The 23,846-nt window shown below is 36.5% G+C and overlaps 1 protein-coding gene and 2 long non-coding RNA genes across 4 annotated transcripts; 1 reads left to right on the forward strand and 2 right to left on the reverse strand.

Moving 5' to 3' along the window:
• The first annotated feature begins 1,581 nt into the window (after positions 1-1,581).
• LOC110183558 (myrosinase 1) lies at positions 1,582-8,418 on the forward strand. Its single transcript, XM_020951859.2, has 4 exons — positions 1,582-1,851; positions 2,951-3,152; positions 6,101-6,994; positions 7,738-8,418. The coding sequence occupies exons 1-4, from the start codon at positions 1,811-1,813 to the stop codon at positions 8,236-8,238; spliced, it is 1,638 nt and encodes a 545-aa protein (XP_020807518.2). The 5' UTR covers positions 1,582-1,810; the 3' UTR covers positions 8,239-8,418.
• Positions 8,419-15,876: 7,458 nt separating this feature from the next.
• On the reverse strand, positions 15,877-17,633 carry LOC147643433 (uncharacterized). Its single transcript, XR_015272088.1, has 2 exons — positions 16,558-17,633; positions 15,877-16,482 (listed from the first exon to the last, which is right to left on the reverse strand). It is a non-coding gene; the product is annotated as an uncharacterized LOC147643433 (long non-coding RNA).
• A 2,264-nt stretch (positions 17,634-19,897) lies between these two features.
• On the reverse strand, positions 19,898-23,176 carry LOC147643434 (uncharacterized). Of its 2 annotated transcripts, XR_015272090.1 has the most exons (3): positions 23,077-23,176; positions 22,802-23,014; positions 19,898-22,644 (listed from the first exon to the last, which is right to left on the reverse strand). It is a non-coding gene; the product is annotated as an uncharacterized LOC147643434 (long non-coding RNA). The 2 variants fall into 2 exon arrangements; XR_015272089.1 differs by lacking the exon at positions 19,898-22,644 and having other exon boundaries at positions 22,753-23,014.
• Positions 23,177-23,846: the final 670 nt, after the last annotated feature.

Genomic DNA, 23,846 nt, shown 5'->3' on the forward strand with positions numbered 1-23,846 from the left:
TAGAATCATAGATCCGTAGGAACTTCCCCCAGATCCAAACTCTTGTGCTCTTGTTACAGAAATCTTATCTTTAGTTGTTCCATTATCTTTTATCTTTTCAATCTAATTGAATTTCTCCGACACACATTTCTCACTCTCTCTCTGGGGCTCCCTTGGACTGGAGCTCTCTTTTCTTTATCATTCTTCCGGGAAAGAATCGTGTGCACTTGTTTAAACATTGTTTTCGTTTTCTATTTACTATAAAATTTAATTAAAAAGAAGGTTTCAAGAAGGAAAACTGGTTGCAAAACTTCTTGATAGCTAATAATAATAATAATGGGAAATGCTAATTTTTATATAATTCCAGGGTATTATCATTTTAGTCAGAAGCTTCTTACGCTGTGAAGGAATCGTTTCCGACCCTTTAAATCATATATATTCTTGATCAGAATTAAAAGCCGAATCGATCTAGCCATGTCTGCTAAAAAATATAAATTTTCGAAATTTTTTCCAAATTTTAAAAGGGGTTACATCGTTAAAATTTGATAAACATTTAAAGTTTTCAAAAAATTTAATTGAGTATGCAGATTTTTTAACCTAAAAAAAACTACATAGGACAGCTTACCGAATTAAAATTAATGAATTTTTGGCTTAGTTATGAGTTTTTTTAAATATTGATTTTATTCAAGGAATGAAAATTTTGTAAGTTCAGTTATAATTTATTTCCAATTCGATTCCATAGTTCAATTAGAAACTGCAGGGGTATATAAACTATAGTTTTCTGTCTTGTTAGATCTTAGGAGTAATCAAAAATGTTTAGGTAATATTTGATTACTTAATTTATTAAACGTGTCTTTTCTGTTTATTTTTACGACTTTCTATACTATTAAAAAACTAAAATCAAACTAAAGGTAGTATTTAAATTTTATAATAAACCCATACTCGTGCCTTTTGTGGGGCTTTACGGCTCTGTGCTTATATTTTCATATTGAATAATTTATGATTAAATCTGTCTGTGCCTTACGATAAATTTGAATATTATTTGCAAGCATTTGAATACAACTCCATTTTCCCCGATCTATTTATTATTCTAAAAGGGGATTCTCCAATTATTGCCAGGGAAAATATATATTAGAAATCAATACAATATAATTATGACTTGGACTTGGATTAAATTTCATTACAATATAACTCTTGGTTCATTTATATTTATTATCATTTATAAAATGTGAAATTAAATAAACAGAGCTTGTATTATTTTGAGTACAAATTTGATTAAGTATAATTTCTCATTGTTTTTGATCAGAAATACTCAAAAACTTGCCACAAAATGTTCTTAAAATGTACTAAAACAACAATTAACTTATCATAATCACTGTTTGCGTGTTTAAAAACAAACCCGATTTAGCGAAAGATAATAACAATATCGACACCTGTTGATCTCAGGTGAAAGAGAAAAGACAGAAAAGGGTGCAAGTGCGACAAAGAGAGAGAGAGACTGAGAACTTGTCTATGACTCGATGCTGAACGCTGACGTCGACGTCGCTCTGCTGACGCTGACAGCGAAGCTCAGAGACGGCCAAGATCGCTTTATAACGGTAGGACATAAAGCCGCCGGAGTTCATTTGCAAACGTTTCGCGTTCGGGCTTAAAACGCTCGCGAAAAAAAAACGCTTCGCTAAGAAAAACGCGAAAAGTTCAACGAAAATCAAACGAAAAAGTTTTCAAGCAGCAAGCTATCCGTTTTCGGGTTTTTGTTGCTGCTAAAAAGTTTTCCATTCGAAGTTAATTAGTTTCGCGTTCAAGGATATATCCGAGCCACAAACAAAAAATGTTGAAATATATACTGCCTTCTTTGCTGTTGATTGCCTCGTAAGTGTTTCGTAAAAAAAAAGCAGTTCAAAAACAAAAAGAGCTAAAACTAGATCCAAAAACTTGGTCTAAAACATATCATTAATATTTTGATATTTAAAATATTTTCGATGATATCATGTGCTATATATATACATAAATGACTAAAATTTAAAGGGTTTTATGTGTATTTTTATTTAAGATACAATTTATCCTTGTATCTCTTATTTTTTAGTGATTATAAAACCCCAAAAAATTAAATATTTCAATGATAAATTCAATATTCCCGACAATTCCACTTTTTTTTATATATAAACAACTGTTTATTTGTTTTTATTTCAACAATTAATAAAGTTTAAAAAGAGCAAAGCTATTTTATTTAAATTGTAGAATTTTCTTGATGAAAAAAATTTTGTTCAAGATCATTATGCAAATAAAAAGTTGGTTAAAATCAAAGTTTTTCCCAAGAAATTCCATAAGTAGTCAATGGAATTAATTATAATTTAAAACTTGATATAAATATAAATCAAATTTACCAGCTGGTAAATCATTTCTTATCACAACAATTAAAATTAATATTCAATAAGGAAATCTTTTTACCGAAAACTAAATATTGAGAGCTTCTTTACTCATTTAACTATTAATAACTATGACTTTACGGCTTAAAAATTCCACAAACTATATATAAAAGAAATAATTTATTTAAAGCTGAGATTTTCTTAGATTTTTAGTGACTAAAGATTTTTATTTTGAGTGATGTCAGTGCCTCATCAAAGACTAAAGTTGAAAGGCAACACAAAAAATTCAAATCTCTGCTAAAAAAAACCCCAAACTTGGCTTAAAGAAAGCTCACCTAAAAATCTGTATCAATTTGGCGAGGTGACCTTGGCCAAGCACAATTGATATAAATGACTGGCCAATACGATCATAAAAACGTATACAAAATTAAACAGTAAATAAAAAATTGTCGTAACATTCGTCAATATTGAATGTCACTTGATTAGCAAAACAGCAGCAGCATTATATAGTAGAGGGGATTGCTGATCTGAGGGGGGGATTTCTCAGAGAAGATTTAGCAACATTATTCGATTAACACATATTACCAATATCATTTTTACAGATGCCTCGGCACACCGGTAAGCCAGACCCGTCGCTTCCCCAATGACTTTCTCTGGGGCGTTGGTTCCTCATCTTATCAAATCGAAGGCGGTTGGAATGCCGATGATAAAGGTGAATCCATTTGGGACTTTTTAACACACACACATCCCGAGAAGATTGCCGATCAATCCAATGGTGATATATCCGCAGATAGCTATCATCAGGTAAGTCACATATGTAGATAATGGACACTAATAATAATGGTAGTTGTCGGTTCATTTGGCATCGCAGATATATATATATATAGATATCTTTTTGATTGGAAGTTATGCAAAGAGTTCAAGATCTGGCGAGGCTGAGGTAATCGAGTGGAAAATATGTGTGAGCAAATCACCATTTGCGATGCACTCGAATGGCAATTAGTTACACGGATAATTACGCGATTTTATCTGGATCTGTTTGACGCTAATCGAACGCGATGGTACATATAAGCATTAACTTAAGAAGGGGGTGCTTTTAATTACTTTCAGTAACTAATTGTTGGGGATCTTAGAGGTCTTTTTATAAAGATTATAAAGAACTCTGTTGCACTCCTTTAAACCTTTTCTCATGACAGATTTAGTCACAATGATAATCCAATCTTCGGCTTCTGCCTAATTAATTCAATAGCCAAGTTCATTAACCAATTATGTTTATAGTAGCATGATTTCCAGCTATAACTATAATTTAAATGCCCATCTTGATAGGCATATAAATCATCATCTAAAAGTGTGGACATGCGATGCAACTGCAACATTGTTGCATTAAATTACAGGCCACAAATCAATTTGCATAGTTCTTCTGACCAAACAAACAAAAAACCATTAGCGAAGAGTCTCATAAATCACAGGTAGGTGGAGAACATGGACACCTGTTTTATAATTTGATAAACTATGTACTTTGTTCTGATAAAATCAAGTTATCTGGGGCTTTTCAGCGCTTTAAGTTTGCACTATTTGTCTTGAATGGAATGATTAATGATTAATGATCTCAGTTCTGTATTGAATTAATGATCTTTTGTTAAGAATACGACTTAAAGGGCAGTTTAATCAGGGCGTGACTGGGTTAGTTTGATTATAAATAAATAAAATAAAAACGAAACGGAACTGGGGATTATATAAAAAGGTTTATTTAAGAGAAGTTGAATGGGTTTTTTTTTTTGATAAACTTGAGATCTATGCTTCTATTTAAATTTCATTCAGAATGTGTCCCAATTTTCATGGTAGACTGATAGATAAGTTAAGTATGTTCACATTTAGATAAGAATAAGAAGCAATAAAAGCATTGTTTAGTTCTTAGATCAAACATTTTGTATAATATAGCTAGAGATATAGAAATAGAAAGATACCAAGACTTATCTCATACAAAGATTTTGAGATCTTAAGAGCTCTTAGAAGCATCAAGTCTTTATTGTGCTAAAGACTAATTTTGACCTATTTAAAAAATATTTTTCTATAGATTACTAAGCTGTTTTTCTATATTATTTTAGTATATAGTATAGCATTTAATGTTCCTTGGATTGCATTTTAAAAACATCATAACTAAGCCAAAAAAGCATTAATTTCAATTCGGAAAGCTTCCCTATGTTAGCTTTTATAAGTTAAATAAATCTACATACTCAATATAAAGTTTGAACAAATTTTAAATTTTTATAAATTTTTGAACAATTTTAACAATTTGACACCTTATAAAATATTGAAAAAATTTCGAAAATTTATTTTTTGATCGGACATGACTAGATCGATTTGGTTTTTCATGCTGATCAAGAATATATATGATTTATAGGGTCGGAAATAATTCCTTTAAAAGTTACAAGCTTCTAACTAAAATAATAATACCCTGGAAGAGTGTAAACATTTGAATATATTTAGCAACTATTTTCTGGTACATTAAATCTTTCAAAAACTATAATAAATAGGTTTCGAAATAACCTACAAAATAATTATGTATAAATCTCAACCAGATCTCCTTCCCAGTAATATACACCAATAACTTATTTACAAAGAATTTAGCATTGTATTACATAGTTGCATTGATTTATGGAATCAGCAGCCTGAGAATGTGTTGGAGTGACCATTAATTGTGTCATAATTCGCCTGCTAATGCCAATCAAAGTCAGCTAACCGATTTTTTTTTTGCGGCAGGTGTCGTTTGTGTTTAGTTTTATTTCGATTTTTGTTATTATTTTTTATTTAATTCGCTCAGCCTATCCGCTTGTTATTGTTGTCAGCGGCGGCAGGCGATTTGATAAATGGACTATATGGCGGAACGGACAGCTTAAACGCCCCTTCGCGATTCAAATTGTTTTACAATTCAAAGTCACATAATTTAGCGACACCTCCAAAGCCAAAGCCAAGTCAAGTGACACTGACCAAGACTGGTGACTGACCAACTGGTTTTTCCATTCCCAATTTTGCGGTTTTGGGGTTTTTCGGCCCGGCATTCTTGGCATGGTTTTTCAAAAAGGAAACCATATCAATTCGAGCGCCAAAAAAAAAAAACAAGTTGGAATGCAGCTATTAGACAATTTTCCGACATTTAAGTATTTATTTATTATGTCAGTTTGAATTTAAATGTTAACTTGATGTTAGATTAGTGAGTTTATGTGATCTGTCAGCGATTTGTCTAAATCAATTTTTAAATTGGGTTGATATTAAGCTTGTTTGGGTTTTTTTTAGTGTTGCTACTAAACTGGTAGCTTAAACAATTTAGAAACTACTTTTAAGTGTTTTCAATAGTTTGATACTTAAATGGTAATAATTTGTTGAGAATTTATAGATTTAAATAACTTAAAATGCTCCTGTTTTATGGAATTACCATAAAGTTAGTGAGGAAAAAGTTTTGCCTACTTTTTAGCTGCTGATTAAAGGGTATATGTTAGAGAGGATCTATATAAGATCTATATAAAAAATTATCAAAAATACAGAAATATAATTAAAATTAGGTTTGTGTCAAGAGATAACGGTTACCTTAGTTTTTCTTTCAAAACTAGAGGGTTGTGAAAAACCTTAAATTAGGTCTGAAGTTCAGCCTTCTTTATCCCTAGGATTACCCTATTAATTACCAAAAAACCAACGAAAACCCCTAATAAATCTTATAATTTTAATATAATTTTATAAACCCTTTCTTTCAGTGGCGTCGCGATGTTCAAATGGTTAAGGAACTACATGCTGGCACCTATCGTTTCTCCTTGTCTTGGCCAAGGATCATGCCCGGTGGCTATATGAACCATGTGAGCACCGCGGGAATCAAGTACTATTCGAACCTGATCGATGAACTCCTTCGGTATAATATCACACCCATGGTAACGATCTATCATTGGGAGCTGCCGCAGAAGCTGCAAGAGCTAGGAGGCTGGACCAATCCAGAGATCATACCTTTGTTCAAGGACTATGCTCGTTTGGTGCTCGAGATGTACGGCGATCGAGTGAAGATCTGGACAACTATAAATGAGCCGTGGCATGTGTGCGAACATGGTTATGGAGTGGACTATATGGCGCCATCGTACAATTATCCTGGCATTCCTGCCTATTTGTGTGGTCATAATCTTCTAAAAGCTCACGCTGAGGTGGTGCACATGTATAGAGATCTCTTCCAGAAGCGTCAGGGTGGTCGTATGGGCATCACCCTGGACACTTCGTGGCCGGAGCCGAGGAATCCCGACTCTGCCGAGGATCGTGAGGCCTCCGAGCGGGCCATGCAGTTCTATGTGGGTTGGTTTGGTCATCCGATCTTCTCCAAACATGGCAACTATCCCAAGGTGATGATCGAGCGTATACGTAATCTGAGCAAGGAGCAAGGATTTGGCGTTCGTTCTAGATTGCCCGAATTTACCACAGAGGAGATTCATCGCATTCGCGGCACTGCCGATTTCTTTGGCATTAACTCGTACACCAGTAACTTGGTTACCTCAAATGGACATAATAATACTGGAGGATTCCCAGTGCCATCATTCAATCATGATATGGGCGTTGTGGAGAGTCAAAAGGAAGTCGACTGGCCGGGATCTGGATCGGTTTGGTTAAAGGTTAGTTGAATGTATTACTATTATTTAAAGGGGAAACCAAAATTTGTAGCAACTTCTTAAAACTCTCATTAGACTTAAACAGCAACTCAAAGCTGAATATTTTAACTGCCTTAAAAAGGCATCCCTTTAAAAGGTTTCCCTTAGCCAAAAGTAATTATTTTATGAGGCTAGGAAAATTGCTTGCCCTGGGCAACCAAACAAGTTGACAACGAGAGCATCTTTCCTCCAACTCCTACTCCAACTTCTACTCCAACTCCAACTCCTACTCCAACTCTTACTCCAACTTCTACTCCAACTCCTACTCCAACACTTACACCAACTCTTACTCCAACTCCTACTCCAACTCCAACTCCTTCTTCAATTATCTTTGGCTTAGTCGCCCAAATTGATTGTGGCTCACCCACCGGAGATGAGGAATCCCTCACGTCCCCTGAATAGAAGAGAGAGAGATGGTGGTGTAATTAACTTTCCTAGACTTGAGGGTTGACTTATCCCCCACTTGGAGCTTTGAATTATGGTTTTGCCGAGTAAACTACTTAGGCATTGAATCAAAAAAGAGGGTGACTTTCGACCAGGTGGCGCTATGCTACAAGTACAGGTGAATGAACCCAACTAACCAGGGGTTGTGTATCCAAGCTGTGCTCTTGATTTGCACACACAAAGAGAAATTAGAGCAAAGATTAGAGATTAAGAAGAGATGAAATACATAATATTATTTATACTTATTTAATTATTTATTCCAGGTTTATCCCAAGGGCATGTATAATCTTCTAATGTGGATACACCGCGAATACAATGGTCCCGAGATAATTGTCACTGAGAATGGAGTTAGTGATCGCGGTGGACTGGAGGATTATGCCCGCGTAGATTACTTTAATCAGTATCTCTCTGCAGTCCTGGATGCCATGGAGGATGGTGTCAATATCAGTGGTTACATTGCCTGGAGTCTAATGGATAGTTATGAGTGGAAGGCTGGCTTCTCAGAGAAGTTTGGCCTCTACCATGTAGACTTTAATTCCCCGGAACGCACTAGAACGCCAAAAATCTCTGCAAGAGTCTTTGCCCAAATCTGTAAGACGAATACCATTGATTGGAGCTATCGACCAAAGCTCGATGAGGAGCAGAAACTGGTGGCCATGGCCCAGTTGCCGGCGGAAGAGGATCAAATGTTTAGATCAAGTGGAGCCCAAAGAGCCATCAGCTGGAGTCTGATGGTTGCTTTGCTAATGGTTCTTCTCCGATGAGGAGGAGAAGGAAGAAAAGGAGGAGACTCTTGCCATAATGAACTTGTCATTGTCAATGGTGCCAAGTATTGTTTGCTACTCCTAGGCCTAAGTTTTATTCTTTCATCTTTGTAATATATTAATTTGTATTTAAGCTACAAGACTCGAAACTGAATAAAAAAAACTTTTGTGATATTAAAAGAGGTTGATTTCTTTTTTTATATTAGAGAAATCTTATAAAAAAAATTATATGTAAGATAAAGTAGAAGGCCAGAAACAAGCAAAATTCCTTTCTACAAATATTGATCTTAAGAAATAACACAAAACACCTTGAAACTAATATTACTTTAGCTTTTTTGACGTAGACTTAAAGGCTTTGTAAGCTTTTTTGCCAAAAGAAACTGGTTTATTTAAAAACGTCAGAGAACTCTAACTGTAAACATAATAATCCCCTTAAAGTGGAAGCTTAAGACTCCAAGAATTTGAACTCAATAGATCACATATCATCAGAGTTGATCTAGAAACCTTGGTTGATTTTCAAACAAGAAGACTTCCATCAACTTCCATTCAACTCCAAAGTTCATTCAGATGTTAATGACTTTTCAAAGTGACATTTACATGAAATGATTTAGAGTGAAATTCCTAGAGCTGTTTCCGCAAGTAAATCAAACATGAAGCCAGGGCCAAACAATAGGTCCAATGATCTGTGATCTTTGGCGGCACAATGGGCCCCCATTATATCATCCTATAATCATCATATGTAAGATAATAATTGTAGGGGACTGAACATTGATCCAGCATGAATCGGAATATATTTATAATCCCTGCTAATAATGACTCTGATTAAGTCACTCGCTTATGCGGTTATGAAGGTATATTCTTGGCATCCACATCCGCCTTAGAAGATATTTTATATTATGTTACGTACTTTCAAAACGGAATCGAAAGTAATGGAATCATGATCATGAATGTGCTGTCGTAAGACGGATATATATAATATCATTTATTTGCTCGTTTCCCTTACCAGAACCAGTTACCTTTCCTTTTTGGGGTAATGCTTTTTATTTCGCATTTTTACCTATTTAACACTTGATTTTTATGCATTTAGCTGGATTTATTGTTTCGGTTTCAACAAGTCACACGAAAACTTTTGAATAAATTAACAACAAAAGTTGTTGCTTTTGTAGGAAACATTCTATTGCCCGGCGGCGGCAATGGGAACAGGAATACGAATGGGAAATGTTTTAGCCAGGGGAAGCTTGAGGGGGCTCGTCCAGAATCAATAGAGACTATAGTCTAGTCTCGACAATCATTGGCGTGCTCCCAGTTCAATATCAATTGGAGTCTTGCACCTGTTTTGAGTCACGAGCCGACGCCGGGTGTATTCATAATTCATCAGTTTTGCCAGAGTCTGGGAGCTTTGAATATAAAATTTAACTAAGGGTTGTAGCTAACTTATATATTTACTTGTTTATGGGAAAAAATATGAGGTAAGAGGCTTGAATAGCCCTTTAAGCCATATTTGTATACCCCTTGCAGTCAGAAGCCTGTAACTCAGTGAAAGAATCATTTTCGACCCTATAAATCATATATATTCTTGATCAGCATGAACAGCCGAATCGATCTAGACATGGTTGGTAAAAAAAAAAATTTTGAAATTTTTTCAAACATTTTTAGCGATACATTTTTGTCAAAAATTTGACAAAAAAATTAAAATTTTTAAATTATAAAAATTAATATGCATATTTGTTAACCCTTTAAAAACTAGCACAGAACAGCTTTCCGAATTAAAATTAATACATTTTTGGCAAAGTTATGATATTTTTAAGAACTTTGATTTAGCATATTGGGTATAATGCCTTAAGAAGTACCTTTATAGAAGGCTCTGTTCTACTGATATAATAAAATATGATACAAAAAATAATACAAATGTCTAAGACATTATTCTAAACTAAACTATTATTATCATGGACATTTATAACCACTTTCAAGGTTCAAATAATAATAATATAATTTAATTGACAAAGAACTAAAAATATCACCTCAAGTGTATAACAATATATTTATTCTTTCTTTGGGAATTGCGGCAAAACTGCCAATAATAATCGTAGTTGTTTTATGAGCTATGATTAATGAGTGCTAATGAACCAAACGCTGTTTCGCCACAAAAAAATCTATCAAAAAAAGCCCAACAAATCCGTTTCAATTTTAGATATTACCCGCTTTTCCCCTCTTATATAAATATATTCTTAGAGCTAACAATGTTGCTAAATCATCAAAGTTTAAAAACTAGATAAAAAGGGAGAAAAAAACCTTCTTTCGTTGTAAGTTCTCAACTTTTTTCCCCACTTTTTTCTTGTTTTTTTTTTGCCCTTACACTGATGAAATTTTCCAAGTTAATTGCATCAGACAAATGTTTCAGTTGAGTTGTCGCGTTTCCCCTCGAACACGAACTTCGCGAATTTGAAACGTGTGATTTATGCACGTGCAGTTTGCTCTCTCGCAAAAGGTCACAGAACACAAATAAATCTCAGATTAAATACAGATCACGAACGAACTTCATGATGATAAAAAAGCACAGATTACTGGGTTTTAATTAATATATATGCTAAATGCTGTTTCAAATTAGGTTAGTCACTTGATTATTTTTAGAAACAATGCTGTAATATATTGAATGCATTATAGTTAATGCTTAATTAGTTGCAGCTTTGAATTAAGTCGTAATTGTTCTTTTGTTTTTTCTTGTTTAAAATTAAATTAAATTTAAATTTAAAATCAACTGCTTTGTTGTCAGTCAAGCAGTTCAAGTGGTTGTTGTCTTGGTTTGGTTAAACACGGAAATATGTTGCATAATTTGAGGCTTTAACATAATTGGAACATTCATTTTCCGTTTCTCAAATATATATTTTAATAAATTATATGTGTATTATATGAATCTGTCAGCTGGCAGAAGATTTTAACTCACAAAAAAAGATATTAAAATTTCTGAAAAGTATCATTGCTTTCCAAAGTTCCATAATAAATAAATTAAAAAATACCAAGTACACCTACAAATGTAGGTTTAAATGCTATGCTGCTAGAATAATTTAAAGGAAATAAATTAATATTATATAAATAATAATCAAATAATTATACAAAAAATAAATATCAGAGATCATTGAACCATATAAATAACACTAATTTTGTATACCTAAAAATGCCTGATCACGTTTTATTTATCCTGAAAGATGACACAGTCACGTGCTAAGGACACTTTTCCCCCTGCGATTCATGGATCTTCCCCTTTTTCTGTTCCAACTTCTGGATTAACCCGCTGGGCCATTTATCAAACATTTGATAGAGCTCGATGGTTTGCACTTATTGAAAATTAATACGGCTTAAGGACCCACAATAGTGCAAAAATCAGCACACATGCTGAATTCATCGCTCGGTCACCACCCTCCGAGGCTCCCTCCCCACGCCACACACACATTAATCCCGCGAACAAGGCATTAGGCAGGGATAGGGAGCAACCCGGAAACTGGACAAACATCTGTCCTGGATGAGGACATGGTGGCATGGCAAAGGGATTAAATAACAATAAGCGTTAAACAAAATTAAAAATCAGAAATCGATGTGGTTTAGTTTCCATCATCGAAACTATGCTACTTCCATTTAATGGAGAAAAATTACTCTTCAATAGCAACAAAGAGCAATCAAGTTAATAATGTGTACACAGATTTCGTTGGCCCCGTGGTTAATTTGATTAGGATTCTTTTACAGGGAATAATTTATCAACTATTTGAGGAATGCGGGTTATATAGAAAAGTCGAATATAACATACTCTTTGAGAGGAGAAACTCGTAAATAAAAAACACTTTGTAAATATATGCTTAAATCTTTTCTTTAAACATACTTTTTTACTATTTAAAAAACCTATTCAAGAGATATCAAGCCGCTGATTTTATATGAAAGGCTTTAAGTACTCACATTACTTTATAAAACTGTAGGCTTCTCTACAAAACTCTTTAATATTGCCTCAATTATGCCCCCTATTTATATATTATTGTTATTGGGTGTCAAACTGAAGCCCTAACAATTGATTTAACCCTTTGCCATCAATATTCAATTATGCCCCATATAGCAATATATAAATTTTTATAAACTTCAACAGCACTGATTGAAACATACACTTGAAAATACTTGTACACGTTCAGTGGTGAAGTGAAGTGCCCTCATCTTTTTAGTATTGGACCGGAGTTCAACCTCTCTTTTGCCCCCCATCCGAATCTTATGTAATGTGTCACTTCGTAGTTTCTCCCTTCTCAAGTAGATTAAGTTTGGCGATAAAGTATCATTGAATCATCGAGTTTTGTGCTTTTTGTTGGGTCGTTAAAAGGCATCCATAGTGAGGAGTTCCCCTAGTTTGCTGGACAACAAAAGACCGAAGAGAGAGAGCACCCTCATCGCATTACAGAGCAACTGTTCGGTATGGTAATGGTTTTTCAGAGCTCCCCCTCAACCAGCATTGGAGATATCAAAGTTCTTGGCACTTCAATTGGTTTTCCCATAAATCTCTGCCTGAACTTTGGCCTGGGAAATAGTTGAGCCTAACTAAAGATGATCCTTTGGTCCTCTTTTCGTTTAATTATTGCCGGGAAATGGTAAAGAAAGAAAAAGGGAAAACCGGAAGGTTGAGAAATCACAAAATAAAGAAATGAATAGATGCAGCAGCAGTAAGAAAAGAGAAAGGCTCAGCTATATATATTGCAGGCCCATAAATTACGAACCAAAAACCTTGTTAAAGGTGCGAATGTTGGAAGGGAGGGTTCCAGTTTCTCATAGAACGTGCCAAGATCAGAAGGCAGCTGATTCCTTGCTCCTCGCCGCCAAGATCAATGCACTCTCTCGCTCCTTCGCCTGGCTTTGGCTGTAATGACAAACCAATTACCAGCTAAAAGACCTGGACTTGAACGTGGACTTGGTTCACGACACGCACGATTTCCAGAGGAGTCCAGAGGAGAGAAAAAAAAAGAAATGCAGGCGACGGCTTGATTGCGCAACAAATTGGACAAACGACGCATGTCACCCCTTTTTGGGATGGAAAACAGTTAGAGCCATACATATTTGCGACAGTGACAAATGTTCGAAACCAAGTGACGAGGACATATGACAATGTTTATACGTGTATTGTCCAGAAAACATCATGAATAGAGCCAAGAAAAGCAGGAAAAGTCCTTTCTATAAGTTAAAGATGAAGTAAAATCATAGGTTTTAAAGAAACTATAGAAATTCAAAAGTGGTTAGCCCACTAAACCTGATGTAAGCATGTTTTAGGCATCCTCATCATCAGATTTCTTAACCAAATTTTAATAAGTAAATAATACAAGTTCCAAAAAAGTATCTATATCCCAAACTATATAACTTCCTGAATATCCTACGCATAAACCTTGGATTAATCGCTAGCTCTACTGTACCGAGTTTTCTTGCAATCCACCACCAAAAATCAGCAGGGAAGCTGCTGTGCAAAGAGATGACAACCCTGGCTGGATCGCGGCGCCTGCGCAGCTGCGCCGATCTAAGGGGGGCACCTCATATACCTCATATGATATAATAACCCCTACTTCCAAAGAGGAGAGTTTCCAAATACGTCGCCGCTTTGTCTCAACAAAATTTCACGCAATCGCTGTGAGCGTGCCTGTGTGTTTGTAACTGCTTATTGATCGATCGCCTCGATATCGAATCTTTTTATTGTTGTTTGTCATTGCAAATGCGCCACCATTGGGCACACACAGGAGAGAAGGGATAAAGGATGGGCCATTGTGCGAGGGTTCCAGAAGGGATTCCTCATCGGGGGTTGTTGTTGCTTCGCTTCACTCTCTAGTTTGTCCAAGCAAATGCAATTGCAGTTTTACCACTGTTACCACTGCCAGGAGGAGGGTTATTTCTCCCCTGTGTGCCATGTCAGGCTACCCTATAACCACCCTTAGTTTCCCCGATTATCATCGCCTGGGAACAACAATGCTTCTGGGAGTAGAGAATCGCACTCTTAACTCGGATTCGGATTTCGCTTTTATTTTTTTTTTCCTAGCTGGGTCTTTGGTTTCAATGTTGGTTGCATATCTTCCCACCATTTGGCATTATTTCCCTTATTTGTATATTTTCATTTCGAACTAGGAATCAAGTTCATTTCATTGATTTTATGCATATTGCTAGCACTTAACTGTTATTGTAGCCTAACTGCAGTTTTTGTTTCGGAGATTTATGGGATTTTCGGGAGATTTAATAGAGAAAGTTACAGGATAAGGGAAAATAATGGAAAACTATATTGTAAAATCAAATTTGTTATCTACTTTTCAAAGGAAATCATTACCAATTTCTTTAAAAATCCTAAACTGGCTAAAGAATCTCAAATAAGTTGATCTACAAGCTGTTCTTGTACCTTCTGAATTAATATCTACTCATGTATACAAATTTATCAATAAATATACTATATATACTATGCATGAATACGAAAAACAAGCATACAATCCTTACAAATTAGTAACAAAATCACTTGCAAGTAAATTAGATACAAATAATTATTACTCAATGAGCTGGCATTAACAGAAAGTCCCCTTTCAAGTATTTTATGGGCCATTAAAAGAATTGCATCGATGGTGTCCCTCCCCAAAGTGAGTGCAAAACATTTGCCGATCATGTTTGCCCATTGAGATTAACGATCGCTCATTTGTAGCCACTAGGAATTTAGGCTCAGCTTGTTATCACCCGCCAATGATCTCACGCACCTTGACCACCACCACCACCAGCACTGCTGACCAGTGGCCATGGTCCAGGGATCTTTCTCTCTATCTGGACTGTAACTCCTAAGCACTGTCGACATGCAATGGTTAATTGTTTTGCCGTTGCCGCATTTATGAGCCCAGTTACCGCCTACTGGGCCACACTATCTTTGAAAAGCCGGAGAGGCGGCGGCTAGTGTTAATTTATGGCGCACCTAGTACTAGTATACATGTATATATAAGTCCACACCTCGGGGCATATACATATATCACAATGATGTATCGTTAGAACCCAGCAACACATATCACACTTTTGCAGCTGCCCCGAAAACCTTAAACCCGAACCCAAGCTTTGTTTATGTAACACGTACAGCTACGGCTGGGAGGCCTGGAGAGCGGGGCTCTATTGTCGTCATTGTAGTCACATTATTAGATCCGCATCGCTGGCCATATTAATTGTTGCTGGCCAAGTCGGGCCCACTGCAGCAAACGGAATGGTTCATTGAGCAGGGCGACAGACGGATAGAATGCAAGCTAGTACCGCTGTAATGATCGTGTGCTGTCGTCATTCGGACAGTCAGGAGCGGATTGGGGGACAGTTGGAAGAGTGTTACATAAGTTTCATCAAACAAGTAGCATTACTTTTTAAAATGTGCAACTAGGCTTGTAAAAGCGAAAGCGAAGCTATGTACTTAAATAGTCTAGTCCCCATCTTATATTACTTTCAAATCCCTAGCTTATTACTATTTAAATGTTCCCAAAATGTACTTAAATTATATGTTAAATTAGCTTTTTAAAGTATCTTCTGAAAAACCCTCTAAATCCCGCCCTGTTCTGTGTTTTAGTTGTCTGTCAAATTTGGTCAGTTGACAGTTTTTTCTGGCCCGGCGCTTTCCACTTCTTGACGGGCTTTATGGCCGGAAACTCTAATTGTTGTGTGTGTTTGAGGTTGAGGTTGAAATATTCCCCACATTTGCACTCACCTAGAAGAGAATTAAGTTTTATTAGTCATTTGCTACAGGAACACTTAATTCTTATGGCTTACCTGTACTTTAAACCAATGCAACTGCAGCTACGTAGACTGAATTTCTCTCCCTGGAAGCTCTGGGAGCACAGGAACAAAAGCCGAGGAGCACTGGAAACCGGCTGGCCAGGGCCAGAGACAAACAAACAGACAAACAGAAAATTCCAGCAAGGATCGACAACCTGCGCAGGCAGGCAAGCTGGCAGGAAGGCAGGGTGGCTGTGTGCCGGTGGTTGGTATCGATTTTTAGTGGCAATTGCAGTTGCCACTGGCAATCGGTGCTACGTCCCATGCCATTGGGGTAGTCTCAAGTTCGCCTGCCAATTATTTGCCGCTTATTAGGAGTACCCAGGAATATGGCAGGACAGCGAATGGACTACGGAATGGGCAGCACGTGACTTGTTCTTCCGTCGCAGCCTTGGCCATTGTTTGCATTTGCATTCGCCGGGAATAAGGGGTGGCATGTCTTTGACATGTAGCCTGGAAACAGTCGCGGTCAAAGGAATACATATTAATTTAAAAATACAACATAAATATAACAATTTCAACACTTACATAGTTTAAAGAGCCTTTTTTCAGAGACATTTTAAATGCCTTGGTAACTAATACAATGGCCGCAGCTGTTTGTAGACACAACTCAAGTGTTGCCTTAATGTTTGGCCATTTGCATGAAGTGGGGAGCGGGGAGTGGGAAAGCATTGCCGGGGGATGTGCCAGAAGGTGAACTTAGCCAACCCTGTCGTGGGGTAAATCAGTGCCAGCTACCACCCACTGAGAAGCGACGCCACTGACCAGCCGGATTGTTAAGCTCCTTTTGTTTTTTATGGGCCGGCGGCCGGCGGTGGCCCAAAGTAAACCGGTTCTTAATCCTTTCAAACGTGAAACGCAAAGCCAACTGCGGTCGTCAGCGGAATTGGCAAAGGGAAAATGCAACCAAGAAATTGGGGTTGTGCCGAGCCGTCATAAACATTGCATTTCCCCCGGATAAACCCCTTAAAACTGGACACTTTTCACGCACTTTAACCGACGACGAAAAAAAAAACCGCGAATATGTGTAAAGAAGAAGAAGAATGGAGCACCCCGGGTGCTCACCAGTCGTTTTGCCCTGAATTGCACGTCTTCTGTTATAATTCCACTTTCAGCAGGTTACGCACAGCTTCATGAACACTTGTATCAATAATTTATGTCATTTAAATGTTTGTAACAGCGCTATTTTTAATAAAACATTAGCACGATCCGCACTTCGACTGTGTCCAACTAGAAAACTGGAGAAAAATTAACCAACACTGCAAATACCAACGCGATTCGCGCGGCAAGTGCACTAGTGTCATCTCGCTCTAACCTTAAGTCCTCTTCTTATTGCTAATTCCTTCCTCCTCCTCATTTTTCACAAACGATCGAGCGAGACGGTTCGCTGCTCCTGCAAGTGAATTAAATAAAAGGTTTATACTTAAATTGTGTGTTCCAAATAGTGTAAAATTGTGTTATGCTGTTTAACTAGCAATCTGCGGCCATAAAGTAAACGAAATATGTTGAAATACATCTTCAGGTTGTGCAAATTAAAATACCAAGTGGCTGCGTGGGCATGGTGGCTGTCGTTCGCCGTTCTGCTTAGAAAACTATACAAACAGCGTTAAGTACATGGTATGTAAATAGTAATTAAGTAAATCCAAGCTTGATTAGCATTAATTAAACTAAAAACCTTTGAGAAACTATGAAATTAAGCATTTATTTGCAATTTCGCAAAAGACTGCGTGTGTGTGTATGTGTGCGTGGCCGAAAAATTCACCGCGGCAAATAAGTGTTTGTGTGTTGGTATGTGATCGTTCTCCCGTTGTCCCTTTTACATTCGTGCATTTTCCAATCCCCTGTTTCTGTGGTGTGTATGCGTGAGCAAAAGAAATGTGCAAAAGGAAAAGGAAAAGGAGGTAAAGAAAAATGTACGCGGGATTACAATTTGCATAGATAATGAAGTTAATCAAACCAACGCTCTGTGATTTTTACTTTGTAAATAAAACAAAAGTAACAACCAATTGAGCAGGTTGCGGCTGACGTCAAGGGCGTAAGGAAATAGGGGGAAATATCACCCCAAAAGGGCTTCTTTTCTCTCTCTCATTTTCTTCACGCCTCCGTGGCCACGAAAAAAAGCGATTGCCGCCGACTGTCGAGACTGTCAGAAATCAATGCATTTACCCTCGTCGGCAACAAAAGCATACAATTTGCGCTTTGTTATTGTTCCTCTCGTTGTTATTGCTGTTGTTTATTCGTTGTTTTGCAACTGAAACTGCGAGCGTCTCTCTCGCAGATCGAGTTAACATGTTTCCGTCTCCCTTTCACCTTTGGGGTAACATGTGTAAACAGTATATAGAACACCGTGGGTCAAATTAATAGAGTTTGTACAATAGGAAAACAATTTATTAAATTAAATGTGGTCATCTTGATTTATTTTTGGTAAATATGGTTAGCAATCAAGTGTAAGTGTGTAAAATTGTTATTTTAATAGGAAAAAAAGTATACATATACAAATTAAACTATAAATTAAATTAAACTATAAATTAAATTAAACTATAAATTAAAATATTAATTATTCTTGTTTTGTATACGTCTGAAATTTAAAAAAGCAAAATGAAGTAATTTGTTCTAGTTGTTATTTCTTATTTATTAACGCTATCAATTCTACCCCATTTGTACTAACAATTTTGGGCGCCTGCAAGCTCCCACGGGGATGCAATGTCAGTGGGAACAATGACAAAAATAAGAACAACAGTGCGAAACGAGGAAGTAATAAAAACAAAAGTAACTGTGCCGGGTGGAAAGGCTGTGAAAAATGTTTGGCAAAAGCGAATTTACGGCCCCCTTAGGGACACGCCCATTTGCCATTACCAAATGTTATTGCATCAAAATGACTGACGCTTTATTTCCGTTATTTTTGTCTGTTGCCGCGGCAACACTGGTTGGTTGCAACAAAAAGCAGCAGCACGGGGCAACCCTGGTGCAATCACTTTAATTAAGTTACCTGGACTTGAGCCGCGAGCAGCAGACATTCCCATTTCAATTCCATCAACAACTTACCTTTCCTACGTAGTCTACAAAATTAACTCTTCCGAGAATCAGATTTCATGCCCCTGGCAATAAAAAAAAAGAGTACACTCTTTGGTAACTTTTCTATTTCTCTGGGGTTTTTGGATTGTTTGCAGGGGGATATCTAGGAGCTGCGGGGGGCAATGACGAGCGTAAAACACTCAAAACTGCCAGAGTTGGAGATCTATTGTTGCCTGTACAGTGGTAACTGCTTGGTAGGAATCGTATGATAGTTAAATATATCTATTACGAATATTTAATGGGTGCTTTCCAATTTTAATATACTTTTAGAGGATAAATTTATAAGAAAAGAAAGTTTTTTTTTACTAAAAAATCTGTAAACCCAAATGGGGTCATCAAATTTACATATATAGACTTCGAAAAATCAGTCAAATCTTTTTATGAGCCATTACCGTACTGCAATCTCCTTGTTATTTTTTTAGTTTCATGTATTTTTTTATGTCTCATTATGGTGTTTGCTTCTAGTTTTTTATGTAGCTGCCTGCCACCGACTGGGCTCTATCATTGCAATTCACTTGAGTTGTTTTTTTCGTTGCCGGATTGTGTCTACTTTCATTGCAGCAGAAACATCAGCAACAGCAGCAGCAGCAGCAGCAATGTGGCCTAAAGAAGAGCCAGAAGCTGAACAATGATAATAATAAAAGCCGTCCCTGGACTTTAACAAACGGATGCACTCAAGCGGCGCAACTGTTGCTCTTATGTACTTGAAAAAAAAAAAACATAGATCTTCTCTAGAAGAGTGAATATATAAAATCTGAACCTTATAAATCCCAAAAGATTCAAGGTTCTAGTCTTGCTTGAATTAATTTCTCTATTTCTAAAAATCATATTCTAATTTCTTTGCTGTTTGATACTTGAATATATATTATTTTGGTACAGTGTACGTCCAGGTTGGGGGCTTTTTCCTCGTCATCATAGATTGTGTTGCTGCAGTTGTTGCTTTTGTTCATCTTTCTATCTGTCGGCCTCGTATCTTTATGTTATGGACTTCCAAGTTAATTGTAAAAACTGCACTCCGCTCTCAGTTTGTTATTATCGCTGATGAAAAAAGAAGAAGAAGGAGAATACAAGCTTAATGAAGTTTTATGCGTTTCTAATGCTCAGCCAATTTGTTTTTTGATCTTTCTCTTTTCTCTAGGCTGTTACTCCTACTTCACTGCGATGATATTTCAATTGTGATAGATTCATTTGTTTAAACTTGGGAGTTTAGAAGGCGGGGAAATTGAAAAATAAAGGTTGAAGTGGGTAAACATTAAGATAGATAAGACATTGAGAACGCTATATTATTTAACCTACTAAAACTATATAATTCTGGTTAATTATTTTATGAGTGGTTTTCCTCAGTTTCCCTGATTTTTATATAGTCCTGAACTTATCTAAGCTACTTGGCAAGTTATAATATTTTTTATGGTTTATAAAATACAATTATCTTTTTATAAAGTTGTCGTGTAATTGGATATATGTTTATTGAACCATTTAAAATGGAAGATTCCCCTTTTTTCTTTTTTAATTCCCCATCATTCCAGCAGCTAGTGCTAATCAAATTATGTCCCATCCAATTGGCCAGATGATGTCAAGGAGATTGGCTCTCAATTTTCCCCCTCTGATATGTGTCATTTTGCATTTGAAACTATTTTTATACAAGAATATTTACCAGATTCGCTCGCGTGTTTGCTGGCCCCCCGTTTTTTGTACCCCTTTTTTTTCTCGCGTGTCAGCGTTTGTCAACTCACTCTTCATCAGGGGCTATTGCTTCTTCCAGAAAAAAATAAAGAAAAAAATAGAGAGACAGGTCTGGAACATAACTTCATTTAATTACTGGCAACAACAAACTGCGGCGACAACAAGAAATTCTCTGTGTCATAAAAAATTATATTACGCTTTTAGCTTGGAAAAAATGAAAGGCTAGTAAAGAAGATCGGAGTATTTAATACCCTAAGAAAATTATAAATATTTAATAGTCTAAGAAAGCCATTAAATCTGAATCTAATTTGTTAGATTTTAGAGGTTAGTAAAAATACATTTGAAAAGTTAGTTAAGGCTTAAGGCTGGCTTTCTAAAAGCAATATTAATTTAATATTAAAATATATATTACAAAGCTTAGAGTACCTATATTTTAAACATATTTCTTAAATAAAGGGTAAACCCTGCAAGAAGATATAGATTAAGATGTCGTGTGGCTAAGGAAGTGGGGTCATTGGAGTAATAGTATTAAGTTTGTAGAAAAAATTAAGAAGGGGAATGGTCATATATGTTCAACCCGTTTTCGCTTGGCCACAATTTTCTTTTTGTATTTATTTTTTCAACATTATAATTTCGCTTTGAATTACACACATTGCACAAACAGAACGCGAGTGAGCCAAGTTCATTGACTGCGGGCAAACCAGAGAGCCTCGACAATAACCAGAACCAACTATATACATATACATACATACAACAATAGAGTCGAAAACTACACACATGTTCTCGTGGTATATAATGATTGCAACAAGTTTGCATAAACCCAATGCGCTGATTATTTTAGCACTTATTAAATTTTAGCACAACGGCTAGCAGACGTTCGCAGCATTTACCGCCTCATAATTATCATCGCCATAATCATGATCATCATCTCGATCTGAAGATCGAAGAAAACAGCAGCTGCCTGGCAATAGCCTCTGTTTCTGCTTAGCTTCTGCTTTTTTTTAGCCACAAAAAAAGCAAGAACTAGGGGGCTCCTCGATCAAGTCAATTGCTGCCATTGAAGTTGCCACGGAGAAGAGAGAGGAGATCCCTAGTCGGTTGATAGAGATGAGCTGTAGGTCTTAGATGGTCACGGTTTATTATGGATACAAAATATTAATAAAAGATCCAGAGAAAAAAAAGCATTTGCAGTTCTGAGAGGGTCAAAATATGGAAGCAAGTGATAGTATTGTGCGTCAAAAAAAACACCATGATTGCGGCTATGCTGCCTACATTTCTGGTAAAGTTTTGCAAATAAATAACGTTTTTTTTAGTATTCATTAGATAAATCTATTGGATAATTATTTCAAAAATTTAATTAATTATTATAGAACTTAGTAATTACAATTTCTATCTTCTAAAAGTCACTGATATTGGTCATCTCTGACTTTCTTGTGCATATATGCAAAACTCAGAGCCGTCGTCTTGTCTCGTTTCTTTGGCTGTCCGTCCGCTCGTTGTCCGGACAATGACCGCCAGCTATTTTACACGCCATTGAATTGCACAAGTGGGGGGGGGGGTATCGGAGGAAGTGCAGCAGATCCAGTAGAGAATATGCTACCAAGTGCTGGTCAACATGTGATGAAAATGTTCCTCGAAGCAGCAGCAGTTTGAATGGAGTTTGGTTGCAGTTTTGTAGGTGATTCAAACGATCCCGCGATGGTTTCTGCAGATGTTTTGGGTTTGGGGTTCTGCTGGAGGAGGATCTTTTCAGCCTCTCACTATCATCCCATTGATTGTGGGATTAAGACAGTTCCTGTTCCAATTGCTGGTTCGTTGTGCGATCCCTCCCATTTTCAATCTACCATTCGAAGGGCACTAAGGAAAACAAAGAATAATTTAATATTTGTAAATTGATTTACACCACTCTTTATTTACAAATATGGACCAAATATTTGTAAATATAAGTTTAAAGAAATGAAACCCTCAAGGTTAATGTTATTTATTCCCCAGCTCTTTCGATTTATTGATTTACTTTTTATTTCTTCGAGTGCATCCCCATCACATCCCGTGTGTTGTCCCATTGTGGCCCGTTTCCTGCTCTTGCAGCTCTTTGTCTGCGCTATTCTGTTGCCATCCTCCTGGCCTCCATCCCTGGTCCTGATGCTTCTGATTCTGCTCCAGCATTTGTGTCTGGCCCCGTTTCCTTTCACAGGCTGCGCCGTTGCGTTGGCAACATCATCATTACCTGGCCGCAAAAAAAAAAAAAAATATAAATAAGAAATAAAAAAGCGAGCAACAAAACTAAACCATTTTTCAACTTTTTCCGTCGAGTTCATTCAACCGGCGCCCGCCTGCTGAGATTTCTACCTCCTTCAGTTGAGGAAAACTTTTGTGTGTTGACAACTACAGCACAAAAAAAAAAAGAAAACCAAGTTAGGGCCACCAACCCCACCGTTGGCATCAGGAACCAACGCTCTCCAGTTGATGGATGCAACTGTTGCAACTGTTTTGCTGGATAATCCTCCATTAAAAAAGTAGCGAAGAAAAACCAAGTTAAAGAAATTATGGAAAGAGAATAGTGACTGCGATGTTACTCTTACTTTTCTAGGACTTTCCAGATCTTAAAATGAAGGATAATGAATAAGGATTGGACAGAAGCTTGAAACATTGTACTTAAAATGCAAATATATCTTATATTTATTAGATTTCGAACTTAGGTTTAACCTAATAAATCCAAGAAACTTAACCTGTCATAATGGATCATATATAGAGCCTAGATTAATGCTCAGCTCCCCTTCATATAAAAGCTTATTCCTCCCAAAATGTATATATATTTTTCAGGCTGTAACAAACTTCCTATAATATAAAATAGACTCAAAACTTTCCTCGATTAAACAAAGAAAATAAGAAAATATATGTTGCCTGGTGGCTTTGGCCTGGGGTGAAAATCGTGAGTGGCGGAGGAGCTTTCGAAAATGTGCCACGTTGCACTTGTTACTTTACTCCCCACCGATTCTAAAGCGGAGAGCAATCGTGTTTACCGTTTGCTGTTCCAGCCTCAAGATAATTTTTCCTTC

This window comes from Drosophila serrata, unplaced genomic scaffold (assembly GCF_035046125.1).
Source record: "Drosophila serrata isolate PLE 108 unplaced genomic scaffold, ASM3504612v1 contig_273, whole genome shotgun sequence".
Classification (NCBI taxonomy): Eukaryota; Metazoa; Arthropoda; class Insecta; order Diptera; family Drosophilidae; genus Drosophila; species Drosophila serrata.